This window comes from Ammospiza nelsoni, chromosome 14 (genome assembly GCF_027579445.1).
Source record: "Ammospiza nelsoni isolate bAmmNel1 chromosome 14, bAmmNel1.pri, whole genome shotgun sequence".
Classification (NCBI taxonomy): Eukaryota; Metazoa; Chordata; class Aves; order Passeriformes; family Passerellidae; genus Ammospiza; species Ammospiza nelsoni.
The window spans coordinates 7,609,435-7,632,639 of record NC_080646.1 but is presented as its reverse complement, the minus strand read 5'-3'; the positions used below and the strand labels follow the sequence as shown (position 1 = coordinate 7,632,639).

The 23,205-nt window shown below is 50.2% G+C and overlaps 1 protein-coding gene across 1 annotated transcript; it reads left to right on the top strand.

The window, feature by feature from the left end:
• Positions 1 to 3,238: 3,238 nt before the first annotated feature.
• DET1 (DET1 partner of COP1 E3 ubiquitin ligase) lies at positions 3,239 to 16,715 on the top strand. Its single transcript, XM_059482560.1, has 5 exons — positions 3,239 to 3,490; positions 3,938 to 5,052; positions 8,279 to 8,469; positions 10,084 to 10,275; positions 14,012 to 16,715. The coding sequence occupies exons 2-5, from the start codon at positions 3,970 to 3,972 to the stop codon at positions 14,199 to 14,201; spliced, it is 1,656 nt and encodes a 551-aa protein (XP_059338543.1). The 5' UTR covers positions 3,239 to 3,490; positions 3,938 to 3,969; the 3' UTR covers positions 14,202 to 16,715.
• The last annotated feature ends 6,490 nt before the right edge of the window (positions 16,716 to 23,205 follow it).

Below are 23,205 nucleotides of genomic sequence, written 5' to 3'. Positions count from 1 at the left end.
AAGCCAAGGACTCAGAGTGGCCCTGCAAGGCTGGAGGAGCCCTGCAGCCCCCTGGGCCAGCCAAGGACCCTCAAACCCCCAGGAGCATCCACACCAGCCCCAGGATCAGAGCTCTGGGTGTTAGCCTGGGCTTGCCCTGTTCTTCTGGCTGGGGATGTGCAAAGGGACTCCCCACCTGTGTGCCAGCACATAAGGACAGGGACAGGTGTGTGACCCCCATTGCTGGAGCCCAAAAGGTCCCACAAAATGCTGTGGGAGGTGGGAAATGTCCCAGGAGTCCTGAGCCCTCAGCAACCCCCTGGCTGGGGGTCTGGCACTATGACCCCACACCTGCTGCCTACCCTCATGCCGAGATAAACCAGGACTAACTTTGTCCCCAGCCTTGTGCCTGCTCTGGGATTTATTGCACAGGATCCCAATCCCTGCCACTGGCTGGAACGGGCCCATGGAGGGCTTCCAACCCCTTCCCAGAGCACAGAGGGGGCTGAGCTGTGAGCAGGCTGTGGGATGAAGTTCTCAGCTCTGGGAGCACCAATCGCTGCTGCATTAGCGGCTCTTTTGTCCGGCCAGGAGCTGCGGAGCTGCCCTTCGGTGGCGGTGCCGCTCGTTTTCCTGCCAGCTGCTGTGTGCTCGGATGTTCTGCGGTATTTAGCTTGATCCTATTACGGTGCATCTCAATTAATTAGGCAGGAGGCAGAGAGACAAAGAGGGAGGCCAGGGCCGTTCGTTGTAGCCTTGTCATCGTGCCCTGTGCCCCCGGCAGGGACAGGGACAGCAGGCAGGGACGGCTGAGGCTGCTGGGCACCAAACTGCTGTGGGATGGGAATGGGGCAGGCAGCTGGGGGGGCACTGGGGTCACCCCCCTGCTCAGGGGTGCCAGGCAGGCTGACATCCCACAGGAAGGCAGCTGGAGCCACTCAGCTCTTATCCAGTGGGGTGGTGGGGTCTGGCTCTGTCCCAGAGCTGCTGAGACCCTACAGCATCCCATAAACACACGGGGATCCAGCGGTGTGAGCTCTGCCCAGCACGGGCATCCCCCTTCCATGCAGGTGACACCGGCTGGGTGCTGCTGTCACAGCCCTGGGAGGGAGCACAGCCCTGGGATGCAGGGATGGGATCCTGTAGGAGCATAGTGGGGGGTAGGATGGAGACCAGAGATCTCTGAAGCCAGGTCGTGGGATTTGGGGTTCATTGCAAAGGGCCTGGGTGCAGGGCCCTGCTGGGATTTGGGGTTTATTGCCAAGGGCCTGGGTGCAGGGCCCTGCTGGGATTTGGGGTTCATTGCCAAGGGCCTGGGTGCAGGGCCCTGCTGGGATTTGGGGTTCATTGCAAAGGGCCTGGGTGCAGGGCCCTGCTGGGATTTGGGGTTCATTGCAAAGGGCCTGGGTGCAGGGCCCTGCTGGGATTTGGGGTTCATTGCACAGGGCCTGGGTGCAGGGCCCTGCTGGGATTTGGGGTTCATTGCAAAGGGCCTGGGTGCAGGGCCCTGCTGGGAGCTGCCAGCCACAGCTCAGAGCAGGCCTGAGAGAGGGAGAGAGGGGTACAGAGGATGAGAATGTAAGAGAGTAAGGGGGTAAAAGGGTAAGAGAGTAAGGTTCCCGTTACAAAATCTCCTTCTGTGCTGAATATTCTGATTCTCACTAACCAATCTAGTACAAGATACAAATCCTATAGCATTTCCATAGAGCCTATAAGAATCACTACATTACCATACTTGTTACATTTTAAACCCTAAAAACTCCTCTTTGGGCCCCTTCTGCCAAGCTGGCAGGGTCTGCTCTGACCTTTGGAGCTGTCTGCAAGCAGAGGGTGTTGTTCCATCAAAAGGAGATTACCTTCACTGGCCACACCATTGTTTTCCCTTTGTTCAGAAACTGAGGTATCTCAAAGCTTGCTTTCATTTCGATGTCGCTTACAGTTTCTATATTCTCAAAATCTTTTCCCAGGCAATCATATTTATAAGGATTTCCTGTTTCATCTTCCCGAACAAGGTCCCCTGGGCTCCCCAGCATCCCTGGGTCCAGCCACCCCACAGCAGAGGGAGCACAGCCCTGGGATGCAGGGATGGGATCCCCCCCAGGCTCCCCAGCCCCCCGGTCCGAGCACCCTGCCCCTCTCCAGCTCCCGCTCCCACGCCTGCCTCTGGAGTGGCTCTGAGAGCCTTGTGTGGGCTCAGCCCCGGCAAGAGGCCGGCAAATGGATCTCAAGGGCCGCCTGCTTGCCTGCCTTTGAAGGAGAAGAGCCCCTCAGAGCTGCCCTCGGCGCTAATGCACGGGGCGGAGGGGTGCTGCTAAAAGCCAAGGCAGGCAAAAGCTTTCAAACCCTTGGGGAGGCCTGAGAAGTGTCCGGGGGTGACCCCAGGCTCTGCTGTTGGTGTTGGGGTGTACCCCAAAATGCTGGAGGGAGGTGTGGTGGAGTCTCCTGTGGTGTCCCCATGCTGGGAGTGATGGGACTGTGCCAGACCCTTCCTGGGGATGGAGGAGATGCTCCAGGCATGGAGGGGTTCAGGGGGTTCAGGAGCAGGGAGGGGTGAAGGGCAATGTAGAGGACTTGGGGATGGTTGGATGGGGTTTGCAGAGTACTGGGATGAGGTGGCTGGGCTGGAGGAGGGTGCAGGATGGGTCTAGGGGAGTACAGGATGGCAGCAGAGGGGGCATGGTGGGTGCAGGATGGGTGAAGGCAGTGCTGGAGGTGCAGGGGGTGCAGTGTGGGTGCAGGGGAGGCAGGATGGGTTCTGGGGTGCAGAGGGATCAGGGTGGGTGCTGGGGCTCAGGAGAGATGCAGGATGGGTTCTGGGGTGGAAAATGGATGCTGGGGATCCAGGAGGGGTGCTGGGGTACAGAGTAGGTGCAGGATGGGTTCTGGGGTGCTGGGGTGGGAGGGTGGGTGGTGGGGGTTCAGGATGGGTTCAGGATGGGTGCAGGATGGGTTTTGGGGTGCTGTGGTCCAGGATGGGTTTTGAGATGCTGTGGCTCAGGGTGGACGCAGGATGGGTTTTGGGGTGCAGAGGGGTCAGGGTGGGTGCAGGATGGGTTTTGGGGTTCAGGATGGATGCAGGATGAGTTTTAGGGCGCTGTGGCTCAGGATAGGCGGCGGGTGCCCGGTGCAGGGTCCTCCCCGCCGCCAGGGGACGCTCCAGGCCGCTGGCGGCACTCTGGCCCGGCAGGCCCCCTCTCTCTGGTGCGGGGACCGGAAGCGGAAGTGCGGTGCCGCCCCCCGCTGCTGTGCCGTGGCGGAAAGATGGCGGCGGCCATGGCATGAACGGGACCCGGCGCGGCCCCAGCGGTGAGCGCGGCCGACACCTCTCCCCGGTCCCATACCGGCGCGGAGACCACCGCGGCCCCCAGTCCCCCGTGTCCCTTTACCCCTCGGGCCGGCGGGAGATCCCCAATACCCCTGGCGGGGGGGCCCTCAGCTGCCCCCGGGCTTCCCTGGAGCTCAGTCCCTCCTCAGCCCAGGGGACCGGAGCTCCTCGCTTCACTCTCGGCAGGTGGGCCCGGACACATCGCGGGTGATCCTTCCTGTGCCCCTTCGCCCCCAGCTTCCTCCGTTCTTCCCAAGCTGTGCCCTGTGCCTGCTGCTTGTCATGTCTGCATTTATCCCTGGCTTCCTGGTCTCCCTTCCCGGTGTATGGAGGCTCCCGCTATTCCTGTGGTGTCCAGCTGTGCCTGTGCCCTTTCCTGGCTCCCTCCTTGTTCCCCGTTGTGTCTGTTCAGCAGGCAGGACTGCCTTGGAGGCATCTCTGGACTGTTTTCCTGGTGCCTCGCACTGAGATCTTTCTCCCAGTCCCTCCCCTGCTCGCCGTGTCCCTCCTGTGTTATTCCCCCCGTCCCTCTGTCCTGTTTTACGAACCCCCTCTGTTGGGCGCTGTGGGTCCATGGGTTCCCCGTTCCCTGAATTCTATGCCGGTCCCAGGGCACGTGTGCTGTCCCCGCAGGATGAAGATGAAGATGAAGTAGAGCTCTGACCATGGACCATGAGGCGCCCACCATCAGGCCCCGGCGCATCCAGAACCAGAACGTCATCCACCGCCTGGAGCGGCGCCGCATCAGCTCGGGCAAGGCGGGCACCCACTGGCACCAGGTGCGCATCTTCCACCAGAACGTCTTCCCCAACTTCACCGTGGTCAACGTGGAGAAGCCGCCCTGCTTCCTGCGCAAGTTCTCCCCCGACGGCCGCTACTTCATCGCCTTCTCCTCGGACCAGACCTCGCTGGAGATCTACGAGTACCAGGGCTGCCAGGCGGCCGAGGACCTGCTGCAGGGCTACGAGGGGGAGATCCTGGCCAACGGCAACGACCAGAGGTCCGTCAACATCCGCGGGCGGCTCTTCGAGCGCTTCTTCGTGCTGCTGCACATCACCAACGTGGCCTCCAACGGGGAGCACCTGAACCGCGAGTGCAGCCTGTTCACGGACGACTGCCGCTACGTGATCGTGGGCTCGGCCGCCTACCTGCCCGAGGAGCCGCACCCGCCCTTCTTCGAGGTGTACCGCAACAGCGAGTCCGTGACGCCCAACCCGCGCTCCCCGCTCGAGGACTACTCCCTGCACATCATCGACCTGCACACGGGCCGGCTGTGCGACACGCGCGCCTTCAAGTGTGACAAGGTCATCCTGTCGCACAACCAGGGGCTCTACCTGTACAAGAACATCCTGGCCATCCTCTCCGTGCAGCAGCAGACCATCCACGTCTTCCAGGTGACGCCCGAGGGGACGTTCATCGACGTGAGGACCATCGGCCGCTTCTGCTACGAGGATGATCTGCTGACCCTGTCGGCCGTGTACCCCGAGGTGCAGCGGGACACGCAGACGGGAATGGCCAACCCCTACAAGGAGCCCTTCATCAACTCCCTGAAGCACAGGCTGCTGGTGTACCTGTGGAGAAGGGCCGAGCAGGATGGGAGTGCTATAGCAAAGAGAAGGTTCTTCCAGTACTTTGACCAGCTGAGGCAGCTCCGCATGTGGAAGATGCAGCTCTTGGATGAGAACCATCTGTTTATCAAATACACCAGTGAGGACGTGGTCACGCTGCGCGTGACAGATCCTTCCCAGGTACAGAATCACGCAGTGGTTTGGGGTTGGAAGGGGCCTTAAACATCATCTAATTCCCACTGCCTTGCTAGGGGTCCACTAGACCATGTGGCTCAGATACTGCCTCCCTCTTCGGGCTTCTCATTGCTTTGGGACAAGTGCTCAAGCATTACAATGCTGTGAGCTGTTCCTTAATGAGTCTGCAAATGTTATTTAGGATGCCTAGTACCTTTTTGAGTCTTTTTTGATGCCTCTGATATTGAATAACTTCTGTATCTTCTGTTTTCTTAATTTCTGCCTCCCTCTTCAGGCTGCTCTTTGCTTTGGGACAAGTGCTCAAGCATTACAATGCTGTGAGCTGTTCCTTAATGAGCCTGCAAAGGTTATTTAGGATCCCTAGTACCTGAGTCTTTTTTAATGCCTCTGGTGTTGAATAACTTCTGTATCTTCTGTTTTCTTAATTTCTTTGCTTCCTTCCTTCTCACCTGCAAAATGAGAAAGATCTGATGTGTTACCAAGTTCCTTTCTCCAAGGATTGTTCCCATGCTCACAGATGCTCAATCCTCTTTCCTTCCCCAAATCCCCAAATGAATTTAATTTTAGGTGATATTTTATATACTCCATTTATATTGTAGAGGTAGTCTCTCCTTTTTCTCATGTATCTTCAAGCATGTTTTTCAAATATAATAGTCTTCATTTTCCCTGGTACAATTACCATTTCTGTTCTGCCTACGTACTTAGTCTTTCAAGCTCCAGTAAGAGGTAGTATTTATGATCTCTCCAAATTGGAGTAGCAGCTTTTAGATCAGGCTAATGGGCCAATTGCTTCTCTTTTCAATTTATTACTAAAGAAGTGGAATTAGAGCAAATGTAGCTCAGTCAGTGCTGGGTCCCTCCAGATGTTTCACAACCCTGCATGTTGATCATCTCTTTTTACTGCTTTTAGAGTGGTTGGTCACGTTTTGAGCCCTGTGAAACTAAGGGATTTTATTTAGCTAATTTTTATTCCTTTAATCAGCTTGGTTTTATTCTGTTGAAAGTATTTAGCAAGAATTTGTGATAAATCTCCAATGCAGCATGAGGTCTGGTTGTTCCCCAGAGGTTTGTTTTCTCTCATACATTTCTCTTCCCCACATCTTTGCCAGGACTTCGGTCCTAGAAGAAATAAACAGTAGCTCTTCGTGTGTTGCCTTTGTCTGGTTATTCCTGGGAGATGTCTCTGTTTTGTTTTGTTTTATTTTCCTTTTCTGTGGTGTTTGTTTGGGGGAGTTGCTTTGGGTAAGGCTTTATCTAATCCATGTTGCCCATTGGTGTAAAGCTGAATGTCTGTCTCAGAAATACGAAGGCTCTGTGGAAGTGCCCTGCAGGGTTCTGCTCGTTGCTGGTGTCTGGAATGAGCTCCTGGCCCTGATGTAAATGTTTGTGGCTGACTCAGCTCTGCACTCTGCTGTGGTTAGTAGGGTTTAGTGCCTGGTTTGCTGCAGGGAGCTCTCCACTCTCTTCACCCCAGGGTTACTTTAAGATGCAGTTTGTGGTTTGTTTGCAGTGTGCCTCAGGCGCTGGGTTTGGTGCTGGGGGAAGAAAAGTGCCTCATTTCTCACTTCTTTCAGAGATAATTCCAGATGTGGAGCAGTCTCCACAGACCTGTCTGAAGGTAGGCATTGTGTTAGGGCTTCCTGAGTAAAACTTGGCTCACAAAATAACTACAGCTCCCATTTTTCTTCAGTCTGTCAGACAAGGAGCACAAGGTTTCATCCAATTTCAGGATCCTTTCTCCCCTCTGGCTTCTCTGCCAAGAAGGTTGAGGAGTTGCTGTTCATGGTTGTGGGTTGTGTGGTTTTTGTCTGGGTCTGCACTGTCCTTTGAGATCTTTAAGAGTGTGCTCTGCATAGGTAGCTTGGGGGTTTGTTGCTGTTGTAGGCTTGTGTTGGTAGGCTTGTCAGCATTGCTGTGTGGTTTTTGTGGCACTCAGCTGCTGCCTCCCATGCTGTGATGATGTTTTGGTGGTGTTACAGGTGCTGCAAAAGCAGTGAGGGTTTCCCTGCTCAGGGACATCCTGTAGATGTGTCTCTATGTTAACCTGGCAAAGAAACTTTAAATAAAAAAGTTGGAGGATACTCCCTGCAGTCTTTAGTGATTAAAATAGTTTTTCCTTCTGCTGTCTTCTCTTATTTTCTCTCTGCTCCAACCCTTTATTTCAGAAGGGCTTCCCTTTCCTCAGGCAGTAGTCTAGTGAGTAACCTCATCCTGTGTGTTTCGTTTGGACATGTGGAGGCTGGATTGTATTATCATAGTTTATTTTGGGGCTGTAAAACAAACAAACCTTGAGATATTTGCAGGTGGGTGGGGTGGGCAGAGTGCCTGCCATCATCCCTGAGCATTGTTTGGGAGCAGGAGGTGAAGCATTTAGGAATTGCCTCTATTGACAGAAGATTTTATCAGATGCCATGGGAATTAGTTCCCTTTGAAGTGGGGACAGGTTCTTACTTTGGGGTGCCAGCACTTTTGTCTCTAATGAAAGCTACTTTTAATGACCAAGAATTAAATATGCCCTTTCCCAATGGAATGGGAATGTCATCTCCCTTTGCTGTAGCTGTACTGACACAATATCACCTTTTTTCCCAATTTCTTGCTCATTCATGCCAGGATTCATTGCCATTGCCAGTCCACAGCATGGTACAAGGGCCATCTTGCAGGAGAATGTCAGCATTAAGAAATCATCAATATCTTTCAGATTTTCATTTCTGTGTTGGCAGGGTATCTGGAGGGCAGAGCTTTTTTTGGACAGTGATGTAGTGCACAGTAGATAAAAAGGCTCATCTCTGTGTGATGCAGATATTAAGAAGGGGAAGAAACTAATATATCTATGCAGAGGTAAAAATAATTTAAGGTCAGCTAGCATTGGATCTGAAGTAATTTTTTCAGCAGGAATGAAGATTAAATTTGGCACTTGAGTAAGTGTTTTGGGTTTGGTGGAGGACAGAGAAGTAGAGAAAACAATATGGTTTCATCTAGTTCGAGTTGAAAAATTGGAAGCCCATTAAGTTTTCTTAAATAATCACAGCTGAGAGGTGGATAATGGGGTACATGTTGAGGCATTCCAGGAGGAGAATGGATTAGTGTGAGGATGTAGGATTCTCCTGTGCTGTGGAGAAATTTGGATAGGGTCTGTGGTGTGATGTGGGGAGAAGGAAGGGACAGCTTCCCCAGCTGTGCTCTCCTGGATAACCTCTGCCTCTCTCGCCAGCCCTCGTTCTTCGTCGTGTACAACATGGTGACCACGGAGGTCATTGCCGTGTTTGAGAACACATCTGATGAGCTGCTGGAGCTGTTTGAGAACTTCTGTGACCTCTTCAGGAATGCCACCCTGCACAGTGAGGCTGTCCAGTTCCCCTGCTCAGCTTCCAGCAACAACTTTGCGAGGCAGATCCAGCGCCGGTGAGCCATTCGGAGCATGCTTTATTCCGTATAGACACTCGCTCAGCCCCGTCTGCTGAAGGCCAGTATCAAATACCAACCCTGAGAAAACCAGTTCCTTTGGCCCCCTTTGCCAGGTGGACTATACATGGTTCATTCTTGCAGCCTAATGCATCTGATTTTATATTCCACAGCATTTACCTTGTTAGGGGAAGGAGCAAAGCAGTTGCAAACTACTGCTTAGAAGAAAGGAAGGGAATTTTGAGAGAAAGATGTTTCTGTCTCTCCTTGAGCAGTAACTCTTTTGGAGGTTATTAAAGTGTTACTGCCCAGTAACTTTGGTCCCTGAAGATAGGATTTGTCAAGATGCTGGCATGATCCAGTTGTGTGTATTTTGCCAAGTGACATTCTCTGAATTTAGCATGTACCAAACTGTTTTCTGTAGCATTTCCTCAACATCAGTCACCAGCTCGTGGTTATCATCACTGTACTAGGAGAAGGGAAACTCATCTGCTTAGATCTGTTGTGAAAGCTGAACAAAATACCAAAATAACCTGGGTTTCTAGAATATGCCTTAACAGTCAGATGTGGTTTTAATGAGGCAGAGTGTGTTATTTCTCTAGGAAAATTTTGTTGTGACTCAGGTGTTTTTTTCTTCCAGTGGCTTGTTTCTCATAATCCAAAGTACTTGCCATCCACTTATGGGCATCAAGCTTCTGTTGACTTTAGGCTGATGTCACATAAGTATGACGAAATTGACTATGTCTGTAACTTTCTTGAGAAACCTGTCAGGAAATCCATAATGCTTAATGTGAGAGACAATGAGAGGACTCACTGAAGACTCACGAAGAACAACTTCAGCCTTTTGTTAGAGTAGATAGGAGAGTATTTTCCGCCCGTTGCTACAAGGGCCTGTAACAGGAGTGTTGTAAATTCTACAGCAAAGTACCATAGAGCATAGTCCACAGTGAGCTGGCTTCTGGCTGTTTACCCTCCTTATTGTCCCTGCAGATGATCTGACTGTTTTTGTACATGTAAAGTTTCAAATTTTTCTTGGAAAGAGAAATCCAGCCTGTGTTAATTTCTCCACCAGGAAGAACTTTCAGCTCACTGTAGTTTCTGGAGAGCTTTATGCTCCTCATCAAGGTTCTTCTTCATCTAAGGTTTCTCCCTTTATGCATTTAGAACAATGGGTGGAGAGAGGAGGATTGTCAAGTCAACATTAAGGGCTCAACTGTTACTGTGAAAGCCCCCTGGCTTTTGCTCATGCTGTTTCCAGGCTTTGTGGTAAAACTTGGATTGACTGATCAGCTGCTAATCCATCTCTCCCTGTTTCTGATCCTGTTCATTTCCTGTACTGCAGAGCAGCTGGGTCCAGACGTTGTGGGTAGGCACATTCTTCTCCTTCTGTCACTCTGGACATTGTGAGTGAGACAGTAGTGATAAGGGAGGATGAAAAGGTAAGCAGAACTGGTTGATGTTTGAATCACGGTGATACATCTTTGGAAACGAGCCGCTTTAGTTCCTACACCGCAGCTGTTTTCTCTCCCTGGCAGTTTTCCTGCTTGGTTTGTTTAAGATGTGCTGTTCAGCTGTGGCCTTTGTGAAAAGGAGGTGTCTCTTGCTTTGCTGCAGGTTCAAGGACACGATTGTGAACGCCAAGTACGGAGGGCACACGGAGGCCGTGCGGCGCCTGCTGGGGCAGCTCCCCATCAGCGCCCAGTCCTACAGCGGCAGCCCCTACCTCGACCTGTCCCTCTTCAGCTATGATGACAAGTGGGTGTCAGTCATGGAGCGGCCCAAGACCTGTGGTGATCACCCCATAAGGTAGGGGGAGCTGTATGTGAGGAGAGAGTCACTGTAAATCACGTCTGCCTTGTGGCATCAAGTGTGCAGAATAGGGAATAGATGGAAGCCTTTCTCTTAGGAAATCCTTTCACCAGGGGATTTATTTCACAAAACTTGGCCTCTCTCCTTTACAGAAATGGGGATGTGTGGGAGGGCTCTTCATGTTTCCTTGCTGAGCTGCTCTGCTCTGGGGAGGGTTTGGGTGGTGAAGTCTCAGCCTTTTCCATATGAATGGTCTTGTTCCTCCTCCTCTTCTTGCAGTGCTGCCGTTGTGTTTGGGTTGCAGAGTGATACAGCTCTGATGTTTGCTTTCCTATGCTGGAAAGATCCTCTCTGAGCATGTGGGTTTAGTTGGCAAGGATTGTCTGGTTTGTCCTGTGAATAAAATAGTATCTGGGCTAGGTGTTACTCAGAAAGCCTGTGGTATTGATTGAGCTGTTTTCAGACTTCCCTTGTTTACTGTTCTCACCATGGGAGCTGTACTCCTTGTCATACTCCCTTCTCTCCGTGATCTGTAGGGAATTTCTGTCTGTAGTAGGAATTTTAGCCAGGTGCCAGGGCCATTCTGTGCCTCTTCTGTCTGAGTCTCCAATGCTGGCAGAGGGAGTAAGTCTGAGCTTGAAAATAAGGAGGTTTGCAATGCTTCTTAAAGAAATATCAGGACTATTTATTTCTTTTTGTTGGCTGCAGCCATGGCTGCAAGAGGAAGTGGTTAAAAAATCCAACGTCTCCTGCTTGACAGGCTCAAAGAGCCTGAGTTACCCAGGCAGAATAGTATTTCTGCTCCTAGTACTGCAGAAGCAAACCTATGCTCTGAAAACAAAGAGAGCCTTCAGTGCCTGAGTGCTTTGTTTAGTGACTGCACACATGTTGGGGGCTCAGGCAGCCTAGGGAGATCATTCTGGACTGCTTCCCAACTTTATTTTCATCAATGCATTCTCAAAAAGTGGTTTCATATCTCCCCTGGCCCTGACTCAGGTGGCGGGGAACTTCTGATTATTCCTGCGCTCTCAATTCCCAAATTATGTATATTTAATTGATTCTTCTGCCTGTATGATTTGGTTTGATCTCCAGCTTCCATGTTATCTGCAAAGAAAGCCTGCCCTTTTCCCCCTTGTCATGCTTGATGTTGGGAAGACTTGCAGGGTGGCAGTTGTCTGCCAGCGCCAACCTGCGCAGGGCTCCCGCGGACAAAAGGCAGCAGAACCGCAGTCATGTGCTGCGGTGGAGTCTTTGTAGTAAACAAAGCCAAGTGCCACCTTCCCTCCCTCCCCTGAGCAAACCAGCGTTTCAGAGCCAGAGCTTTTAAAGCTCAAAGCTGTGCAGAGTCAATTAGGACTTGAATAGAGCCTCGGAGCAGTGGGGCTCCTGGTTTTTTGGAAAGTAAGCAGAAGATGAGGCGCTAACTTTAACCATTCAGTAGCTGAAATAGTGCTGCTGTGGTTCTCACGTGCAAAACAAAGGGATTAATAAAATAATGCCAGCTGCCTGTTGGGGTTAGAGGGCTTGGAAATGAGGGACCACAGGATTTGTAATGTAAGTCCTGTAATTGTCTGGAATGGAAAACCCTTCAGTAGCTAAGGTTGTTATAATCTGTGTGCAGTTTCCTGGCACGATGTGTGAGCTAGGAAAGCTTCCAGACCTTTTCCACATCAATTCAATATTTCTGTGCACTGCGTTCTTTTTTTAGTGCTTGTCTGCATCCCAGAAGGTTCAGTTCTGCCTCCTTAAGGGACCAGTGGTTGTTTGCTGTTAGGTGGGAAGGACTTTAGGTTCCCCATCACCACCGTCTTCCAGTCTCTTTTCAGGAGGCCTTAAGAGATATTCAATGGGTGAAATGATGGCACTTGAGGGAAGAGGCTCTAACACAGCTCTACCTATAGCAGGGGGTCCTTAAAATCCATCTAGATGGCTAATAAGGAGCCATTTAACCAAAGAATTGGTCTGCAGATAAATCTTCCATTTTCCTACAGTTTGAAAAGGCTGGTCTTGCTGTTTCTGTTGACATACAATTTTATATTGCAGTGCCTAATTTATCCCCAGAATGAGAGCCCATGGAAATGGCCTCTGATTGCAGAGCGCTTTTAAAAATACATTTAAAAATACCAAACTGAGCACATCTTTTAAGATTACAGGGAGCTTCATCTTGAGTAGTAAATTGTTGTGAATTGGGGGAGAGAGGAACAGATGGGGGACTGTGCTTTATTTAAAGAATGACCCTCTGCATACCCAGCCTTGTGTAGGAGGAAAAGGGCTTTTTGAAAAGCCAAATACCAAGATTGTGACTCTCTTACTGGGTTCTTGTGTGCAATTTTCAGGCAGGGCTGGCTGGCACTTTGATTCAGAGGAAGGGAGAGGAGAGTGGCCCTCCAGGAAGAACATGAGGTTCTCAATAGGCTGTGTTGTTAAAATGTGGAGTATGTCTGCTCCTGAAACAGCATCGCTGGTATCTGTCATCATCCATTCTTCCAGGCTGAGAGCTGAGTGCATCGTGTTGCTGGTGGGGGGGAGATGTGCTCAGACATTAAAAGCATTCTTGGAGTTAAAATCGGAGGAAAATGCAAAATACCCGCATGCACTAAGTGTTGGTGGAAAAGAAAACAGCTGGGAGGCATAATGGCAATTCTGTGCCTGAAGTTGGAAGAGGTCTAATGAAAATGGTGTGACAAACAGAGACCTTCAGGGGAAGGACTTGAGTTAGAGCCCAGCTACTTGGTGAAGGTACCACATCCAGCATCCTCCACCACTACATCCCAGAAGCCTTCTCCAAAATCTTGGGGAGGGTTGGATCCCCACAGAGAGTCCTGTGTTCTGACAGCAGCAGTGGACAGTGGTGTTATCTGGGCTTATGTCAGTTACACAGAGTGTGCAGGGGAGGGTCAAGAAGCAAAGACTCTGGATTCACCTGTCTTTTCAGAGCTGTTTGTCTCATCCCCCTGAAAATGTTCCCTCTGTGCTGGAGCTGTGTTCCAGAGCTCACCTGGAGAGCATATGTGCTTGACCCACAGGCAGGAGATGCATATGTGCTTGATCCACAGGCAGGTGTGTGGGTGACAGCAGCAGGTCATAAAGTTTTCCTTGACCTCTGTCCTTGCAGTAGTTATTGAATCCGATTCATCAGGTCCCTCCTGCACAGCCTGTCTCATTAATGCTTTATTGGTGGCAATCTAAAAGGAATTGCAAAACCTTGCTTGAGCTATACACTACAACATGGCACCCTTGAGCAGGATTGCAGCGACTTCCTTCACTGAACAGGCACAAGGACAGCAGTGTAAAGCCTTCACTGGCAGTACCACGGGGAGGAAAGGGTGGTCTGACACTCTGAAGGGCATTGCTAAGGGAAGGGAGTTCAGTTCTGTACAGTGTATCTGCCTGGGGGATCAAGGGAGCAGCTTGCATTAAGAGAGGATGGAGAGCCAGCACAGGTGGGGCCCGAACCAAACTGACTCCCTCTTGTGAAGTCAGCTTTGTCCACCAAAGTGACAGGCAGAGTTCTCTCATTGCTAATAATAAATCAGAAGTGATGTTTTTCTAGACAGTGGAAAACAACTGCCCTGAGAGGGACTTCCCTGCGAAGCCAAGAGCCAGGCACCCAGCTAAGGACCTTCTGCTCCTCAGGGAGCACCAGCGCTCCGACTTGTCTCTGCATGCAAAGAGCCCAGATGGCAAAGTCAATAGCGGGGAACAGCCCTAATTGACTTTCTCTTGCTTTCAGATTTTACGCCCGTGACTCTGGCCTGCTGAAGTTCGAGATCCAGGCGGGGCTCCTGGGGCGCCCCATCAATCACACGGTGCGGCGCCTGGTGGCCTTCACCTTCCACCCCTTCGAGCCCTTTGCCATCTCGGTGCAGCGCACCAACGCCGAGTACGTGGTCAACTTCCACATGAGGCACAGCTGCACCTAGAGGGACTCAGGGTGCTCTCCTTGCTGCTGGGCCTCTGCCACTGGTGCACCAAAGGCAGGCACTCACACCTTCTGGGAAACCAAACCATCGCTCATGGAAAGAAACCTCAACTGGGAGCTCCCACCAGGGCTCTCAGCCGTGGATCAGCTGATGCACCCCAGTTATGGGAGTGGGGGGGCTTCTTCTGACCCTCTTTGTGCTGCAGAGATCCCCCCGCTGTCCTTCCCTGCTCCTGTTGATGAACAAAGTGTAGCTGAGGTTCCTTTCCTCTATTTTCTGTCCTGCTGTGGGTCTTATGATGGCAGAGATGGAGCTTTGCATCACACTTGTGGAGCGCTCCCTTCTGCACTGGTGCTCTCCTATCGTGTTGGACAGGTGACCTGTCACAGAGGGAAGGGATGGGAGCCATGGGGAGGGCTTGGATACAGCTACCCCTGTTTGTATCTTCAGAATTGCTTGGGAAATGAGATCCTGCTCTCATCCACACAATCTGCTCATGTCATTTTAATATGCAAGAGGTCAGGAAAAAAAAGGTGTGAGAAATCACTACAGTTGAAAGACATGAGGTGTGTTCCTGACCCTTATACAAGTCACTTAATCTTTGTGCCTTAGTAAAAGCTCCTAAGTGAGAGATAGTGTTACACCAGCAGGCCAGGGCAGCTGGTTCTGTCTGCAAAGCATGAGAAAGTGGGTGCAAGAGGAAGATGGGTGTCTGGGAAGGGTGTGGGGAGCAACAGCAGCTCCTTGGTCATGTCAGAAGGACTCTTCTGCAGCATGGGGGTTAATCCTCATGGCCATCTGCAAGTTCTGCTGCTGAGAAGAGGGACACCCAGCTGCTGGCACCATCCTGTGTGTTGGGAGTACCAGCATAGAAAATGAGTGGGGTTTTCCCAGGAAGAAGGATGGAGGCCTGAATTCATGTTCACTGCTGTGGGTGGGCAGTGTGGAGATTAACTTGTTGACTTAAGGTTGCTTACCTCTGTCTGGTTGATACACTGTTCTCTGTGAGAATCCAGATGCTGTTTCCAGGCTTCAGAGCACAGCTGGCCAGTGTGGCAGTGTTGGCTGGACCATGGCAGTGTTTGTGCTGCTGATAAATTAGGCTCCTGTGTGTAATTACTTGCCACTGTGGGCTGGTGAGGATGCTGGCCTACCCTTGTCTCTTAAAAATGGAGTTTTTGGTTGTAGGCCAGCATTTGGGGGGTTTTTACATGAGGGTTGGTTTATGACTGCTGCCAGGCAGCACAACCATCCCAGCATCACCATGTGCTCCATCAGAAGCTGGAGCCTGTTCTTGTCCCATTCCTTTAGGAGGTACAGTGGGGACAATAGAAAATTGGTGCTAATACACAGGAGACCCTCTCCGTTAAAGGACCCTGTGGGTGTCTCAATTGGACCAAAATGAGCTGTGGGCGATGTGTTGTGGCCACATGCCTGTGAAGAGGAGTGTTGGAGTCATGCATTAATTTTTGCTGGTGATGCACTGGAGAAGAGCTGTGTGGGTGCCCGCTCATGGTATAAGTGGTGGGCCTCAAAGTTAAGGGTGTCCCGAGGTCCTTGAATCAGCCTTCGCTCTCTGCCTCTCACTGTACTTCTCTCCTGGCCTTGCTAAACATTATTTCTAGGCAAGACATTGCATTTCACTGCTCTTTTCCTGGTGTTTGCACTGTTGGTGTCTCAGGTCTGTCAGGAGTGCCGGCGGGTCAGGAGACTGCTAACAGAGGAGGTGTCAGTGCTTTAGCTGCAGGTTCCTCTCATCTAATGACACTATTTGTCAAGGTTTTAGGGTTTTATCCTGTGATCTATTTCTCAAACATTCAATTAAAGCTCCAAGTGGAGAATGGTTTGCACACTGTAGATCATGGATTTGCCTCCCTCTGCACCACTCTCACAGCTGTTCGCACTTCAGTGTGAGACTTTTTTCCCCCCTAAGCTTCCAGCTGCTCCATCTGAGACTCTGTTTACTCCTTGGTGTCACAGCCTCAGGAAGTCAGTGCTTACTAAATCACCTGTCAGATCTCCATTGAGACTCTTTTTTCAGTGGCAAAAAATATAAACTTCAGCATTTCTGTAGTAGGGGCTTTTGCCAAATGCAGGCTTCCCTGTGTGAAGCAGAGAGTGTGGCATGGATTGTTGGACTTGGGGCTGAGAAAGAGATCTGTTCTTAGCTCTGCTATTAAATTCTGAGGCTGGGGGCAAATCTCTTCCTTCTCCAGCTGGTGTTTTCTTCTCCGTAAATGAGGCCAAAAACATATTTTCAGCTTTTATAAAACACTTAGAGATTCATGGATAAAAAGTGCTGGATAAGTGCTAAGTATTTTCTTATTATGTTTGCAGACAAACTGATCATACTGGGTACTAATTGCCTTGGAGTAGCATAGCAGATCCTGTGGTCTTGGCTGCTGCATTTTATATCAACAACAGAGTTAATTTTGTTACATAAATGTATGGAAAGAAAAGTCTCTCATGCTTGAAATTTTGATGCTTTTATTTAAGAAACAAAAAGTGTGTGTGGTGGGGAGGGTGGGAGAAAAGGGGAGATATTTTCTATCTGATATTTTTCCTAGGTTAGGGCAAAGATTTGTTAGCAACACAAGACAAAACCAGAATAAACAGAATTTGCTTTAAAAGTCTGATTTATTGTCTTTGTCTTCCAAAAATTAGAATGATATAGATGGGAATTCCTTTGCTAAGAAGAGATGGCAGGGCCTTGGACTGTGCAGACATATCCCATGGGAGCTTGCTGCCTCTTCCTGGCACTTAGAGTACAAGTTTCCTTAAGAATGTTCCCCCCTGAGGCATTTCTGTAGTTCCTGCAGATTTCTCAAATTCTTGTCTACATGAACTAATGCTGGGAGAGGAATTCTTGGTTACATTTTTCCCTTTGCATATTATTACTAGCCCAGCTGGTACTCAGGGACTCTCCCTTTATTCCATTTTCAGCATTTATCTAATCTTTTGGACATTTTCTGCATGATCAAGGGATGAAAGCTTGTTGTGGTTTAACCCCAGCTGGCAGCTCAGCCCCACAGAGCCACTTGCTCACTCCCTCAATGGTGAGAAAAGTGAGAAGACTTGTGGGTTGAGATAAACACTGATTAATGGGTAAAGCAAAAGCCACATGCAAGCAAAGCAAAACAAGGAATAAATTCCCACTTTACATGGTCTGGCAGGTGTTTAGCCAAGTCCAGGAAAGCAGGGCTCCATCCTCTGTAGCTGTCCCAGCCAAACCAGCACAAAGCTGAACACACCTTGCTTGGCAGAACAGCCTGGCCGCTGCTTTTGGATTGTGCTGAGGCACTCCGATTTTGGTGTGCTGCTCCCTGCCTCTTTGCAATCTGGCTGAGAACTCTGCAGCATCCCTGTTTGTGTTAGTTCTCCTAACCATCTGCATCTTGAGCATGAAAGTGATTTTCCTTTGAACCTTTCCTCCATTTCTCCGATGCTTTCCTGTGCAGACCTTGAGCACACCAGAAAGCTCTTGAGCCTGTGGCTTTTCAGATAGGCACTAAGTGAGGAGGAGATGCTTGAGCTGGAAACTGTGTTTGACCGGCAGCAAAATCCCATCTTTTGTTACTACTTCTGCTGCCTTTGCTTTAAGAAAATAAAAGTAGTGAAAGCAGGACAGCTGCATTATTTCTTGTATAAAATACATTAGACAGCAAGGCACAGAAATCCCATTAGAATCAAATGTATGGGTAGGTTTAAGATGTGTCCCTACTAAAGACTCCTATCAATTAACCTTCCACTGCTTATGGCCCTGATTTAGCTGCCTGTGTGTACTGAAAGGACCTTCCTTTTGCTCAGGTGCTGCATCTATTAAGCTCTTCCCTTGGTCATTTTGACCCAGCTAGAAGAATCAGATTTCTGATGCTTTAAGAAATCCCTTTGTTTTTCTTCTTTATGATCTGTCTTGCTGCTTTTCTGCCAGCTTTTCCTGCAAGGATCTCTCAGGGCTGTGGGCAGAGAGATGGTGAAGGCATAGCAATGAGATATGTGGCTCTCTCACAGCTGTTGTCCTTCTGGGAGCCTTTATCAGATAGGTACTGATGCTGCAGAGAAAATGGATGTCCTATGGACAATTGAACAGGATTTTTTGGGTTTGCTTCATCCTTGCTATGCAAGTTTCAGAGCCTGTGTCCTTGATGTGCCTGAATCTTGTGCTTTCTTGAATTATTACATGGTTATAAAATAATCCATAAAAAATGGATTATTTTACCAGAAAAAAAATAGTTTTAAACTAGCAATGTGGAAACTGGTATTTCATGGCCAACTGCTGTGTTCTTGTATGTGAGGAGAACTGGAAAGTGACACATTGTCCTTGGTTCCTGCTACTCAGGGCTGTGCTGCAGCATCTGGGTAACATGTGGGTCCTCACTTGACTAATGAGTTTAAGACAGTTATGGAGGAGTGTGCTGGGATGCCTCATGGATGCCCAGGGCCCTTAGATAACACTACCAGTGCCCTAGCATTTGCTGCATTCTTCTTTGTCCAGGTATGAATTGGACAACTCCTCCTTTGGAAGAGTTTATTTTTTGTGGATGACAAAACTAGTTTGAGTTCCATCTTTTTAAAGCCAGGAACATGCTATTTCTACTTTCCATGGCTGTCTTCTTCCCTTCTACCCAGCAGCTTTGCAAAATGCCAAATGTAGTCCAGAGCAGCCCTGGCTTTGCCCGGAGGACTCCCTAAGCCCCTTTTTGGCAGTGAATTGTCCCTCTGAAAGCTACTCTCGCACAAGTTCATCCTTCCTTCTGCCAGTATCCTTCCTCTATTCAGGTGTGTTGCAACAGCATCAGGTATGGAGGCAGAAGGGTAGAGAGAGAGTTGGGTGGCTGAGCACTGTCACTGTCCCAGTGTCTGACTGGTGACCCTGGATGGGGCAGCTGAGGGTGCACTGGCAATGCTGACATCAGCCCTGGGGCTGCTGGAGCTGGGATGTGTGGGACCACTTGCTCAAGGGGCTTGGAGGGGTGAGAACCAGGCAGGTGGCAGGGAAGCCCTGCCAGGGCCATCCGGCTGCTGTTGGATGTGATTTTCGGGTGTTTTTAATCGCGGTGTGCAGCATCCCTGCGGGTGCCTGCTCGCTGCGCTGAGCTGGTCATTTGATACCTCCCCGGTGCTCCTGGGAGGCCTAAAATGGAGCAGCGCCGGATTAGATGTACCCAGTGCCCTTGGTGAGCTCCGCCGAGATACGATCCTCGATCCTCGCCCTCCCGCCTCCGACCTGCTGGCGCCCAGCGCCGTCGCCACAGCAACGGGGAGCAGCAGCCCATCCGCATGGAAACGGCCTTGCCGTGCCCGCCAGCGCTGGGGGACAGCGCTTCCAACGCCAGATCCGAAAGGTGAGGGGCACCAGCACCTCTGTGCCGAGCAGCAGGCAGCCTTGGCCCGAGCTGCAGGGCTGAGCACACATCCTGTGTGTTACTGCAGTGCTGGCACTGTCCCTGTGCGTGGGACTTCATCCCTAAGCGCTGGCACTGCCCCACGTGCTCTGTTGGCTCAGCCCGTGCTGGATAATTTTCATTGCTGCTGCCCTATTTTTATGGGGCTGGTCCTGAAGTCAGGGTAAGGTCCAGATTATCTGTGCTGATACCTGCAGCAGCGTAGGTAGGTCACTGGTTCACCCCTGACTGGTTAGTACTTAATGCTTGTAAAATCCCTCTTTGTAAGGAAAAAGGAGCAACTGGCAGCTAAGCAGGGTCTCCTGTAACATAGGACAGACAAATGTCATCTCGACAGCACGATTGTGCAGTGCAGCCTGTCTGGCTTTGGGCAGCAAAGTCTGAGTTAATCTCTCCTCATCCTGCCTCCTACCCCTTAAATCCCCCCTCGGCTGCTTCTCCAGAGAGGGCTCAGGTTTGAAGGTGATGTTGGTGCTGATCTGCTGGCTCTGATAAGGGCTGGGGAGAGCAGCTCTGCTGTGCAGCTGCTTGTGGCCAAGCAGGGTTTGTTCCAGTTTTACACTGGCCCTTTGGTGACTGTGTCTCTTGGCTGCAGGATCACTTGGAAAGGGATCTCCCCAGGCAGCATCACTTCTTTGGATGGATTTTGGTAAACAGGGTGGTTTTACAGCCATGTCCAGGGACAGATTGTCCCAGAGCATCTCCCAGTGCTGGAGAAAGCTGCTTTCCAGCCATCAGCCTTACTAAGAAGTCCACAGGGCTGACCAGTCTTCAGTAATTTGCATTTCTTGGTCAGTTTGACCCTGGCAGATCAGGAAATTACTATTTCTGTGGATTTGGCAGGAGTGAAATGAAAGGCAGCACCCAGATCTTGCCAAGGGTCTGTGTGAGAGCCTGGCTAGCAATTAGGAGAGCAAGGTCTGTGCCTGCAGGCTGGTGCATGAAGAGATAAGTCTTACTTCCCCTCATCTTGGGACCTGCAGAGGGGGCAGAGGATGGGAGACTGGTGGGTGAAATATGTAATTCTGCCTGGGACCCCAAGTTTTATTTGCTACCTGGAGCCCTGTGTGCGTGGGAAGCCAGTCCTGCTGCTGTGCAGAGGAGCCCCTTGTGCCCAATCCTTTCTCCCTTCTGCTTACTTTTTTTCAGAAAAACAAGCAGTGAGGCTGCTGCTGGAAGCAGCTTTCCCAAACAATGGCTGTTGGGGCTCCAGAGCTGCAGAGATGTTTGGGTCCAGGTGCACAGCCTCCATTCTCTGTAGATGTGGGCACAGGAGGAGGGTTATGGACTCTGGAGAAATTAAGGACCCTGCACTAGTGCCACTTGGCAGGGAAGCTTGGAGAACTCAGCAGAGGAGGTGTGAGTGGTTTCAAACAAACAAATATCATCGAGGCTTGGCTCCCCTCTACATCTCCCCAAGAGGACTCTGCAGTTCCGCTTCACCTTCCTGTGGGGGCTTGGATGCTCTTATGCTGTTCATTAGTAAAACCTCTGAGCAGTTCCTACTGCCATGAGTACCCATTAATGCCTCTTCAGGGAGAGGAGAACATTGGGAAAGCAGAAATCCAATCCGAGGGCCCTTTATCTCCTTCTGGTCTGAGAGGTCATGGGCTGAGGTTGGAGGGGAAGAGGGGCCAGGTGGGGATGCTAGGCATGAAAGTAGCACCGTGAGTATCTGCTGAAGTCTGAGTGCAAAAACATAACCTGATTTGAACTGTTACTTCTTCAAAACTCCCAGGGGTGCTTTAGGGTTATGAACACCTACTCAGTGACCTTCTTTGTGCACATCTCGAGCCAGGTATTCCCACAGCAGAGGGAAAGCCAGCAAAACCTGCACAGATGTCTCTAGCAGCTGTAGCCAGGCTGCCTTAAGCCACCCCTGCTGCTACAGTTTATTAGCACTGCAGGGTCTGTCCCCTTCTCCCCCTTCTCCTTGCCTGCTTGTGTGTACAGTCAGCTGTTAAAGGACACTGACATCACTTTATGGTTTAATTGAATCTCACAAAGGGATCCAAATTGGCTGCCTGAATCTTGTCACTGAGATGCTCATGGAAGAAATAGTAAATCACCAATTCAGCAGATAAAGCTGCAGCTCTGGGCAGAAGGTCCTTGTTGCTGGGGATAGGGAAGTAATTCCTCTTTGCAGAATAATACACTATTAGGGAGATGGCTGAGGGCTATTTTTCCAGGCCACCAGGTGCCATCCCAGGTCCAAAGGAAGGGTAACTAAGTTAGACTAACTCCCCAAGGTGGTGTGGCACTCAATAAGGGGTAAACAGACCTGAGGCAGACCTGTAAGTCAGGAGAGCGTTCTGTGTTTTACACAGGGATTTACAGGGATACAACACAGAGAGGTCCATGTGACTGTTTATTTAGAACGGAAGGCAGAATCCCAGGAAAGGCCAGGGATGAACCAGGATGAAGCTTTGCGCTCAGCAGCAATTTCTGAGATTGTTTCTCAGAAAAACGTAATCTTTGAATGTAGGGAATCAAAAGTTAGGAGGGAATGGAGAGCAAAATGTCCAAAAGCAACAGGGAAGCCCAGAGGGAGAGGATATGACCCTAATGAGAGTGCTAATGCTGTGGCCATGCTACTGACAAATAAAGTAATTGCTGCTCAGGAGGAATGTGAGCCAGTAGAAAACAGCTTTCCACCCAGATGCCAAGAAAAGCAATTAGAACTCGTAAACACCAGTGGCTGACTAAAACCAGGCTCTTAATTAATAGTTTCACTTGAAGGGTAAGGAAATCGTTAAGCACTATCGGTGTCTATTAATTCCCTGCAACACAAACCACAATGGAGTTTTAAGCCTTCTTCCACTGTACAGTGTGCAGGAAGGAGCATCCAGCCTTTGCTTTGTGCAGCTGTGCTCCCTCACCTCACTGACTGCCCCAGAGCCCCAGGATGTGTTGAGGATAAACAGCTGAGACTGTGCACTAAGTTAGGACATGGTTTTGGGAGTGCTCCATCAGGGCAGGAGAGAAGGTGGATGGGAAATGTGATTTCAGTAAAAAGCTGTACCAAGTACAGGGAGCTGGGGGTCTGGAAGATTTGCATCATATTGTACAGATCCCAACCATGAGCCATGGAGAACAGCATCAGCCTCTTCTGTCCAGCACAGAGGGTGCTATGGGACTGTCAGTCGAAATAGGCAGGGCAGGGAGGGACATAAAGCTTCCCACTCTATAAGCAGTGATGATGCACTGGCAGACCTCCTAAAACCTTCACAAACACCCAGAAACCAAGTGTCCAGGAGTGGCCTTTACAGAGGACACAGCCTTGATTTCAAGTGTGGGTAAGATTTTAAGATATGAAGATCTATTTTTGTTGTTTTCTGACTCTCAATTCACTTTTTTCACATACTCTTTCCTGAATTCCAGGAGGACCACAGATCTCTGCACAATTTTACTTTTCAATTTGTTCTACCATCTTCGTGTGACTTGGACACCTCTGCATTGATGCAATGAACAGGCTGTAGTAGAGAACAGCAGTGTTTGGTCTTACGTGCGTTGGACAAACCTGCTAGCACAGCCTGGTGCCCTTCCTTTGTCAGGCTGGTTGCTGTGCTGGGCACAGACACCAGCCCAGCCTTGCTGTA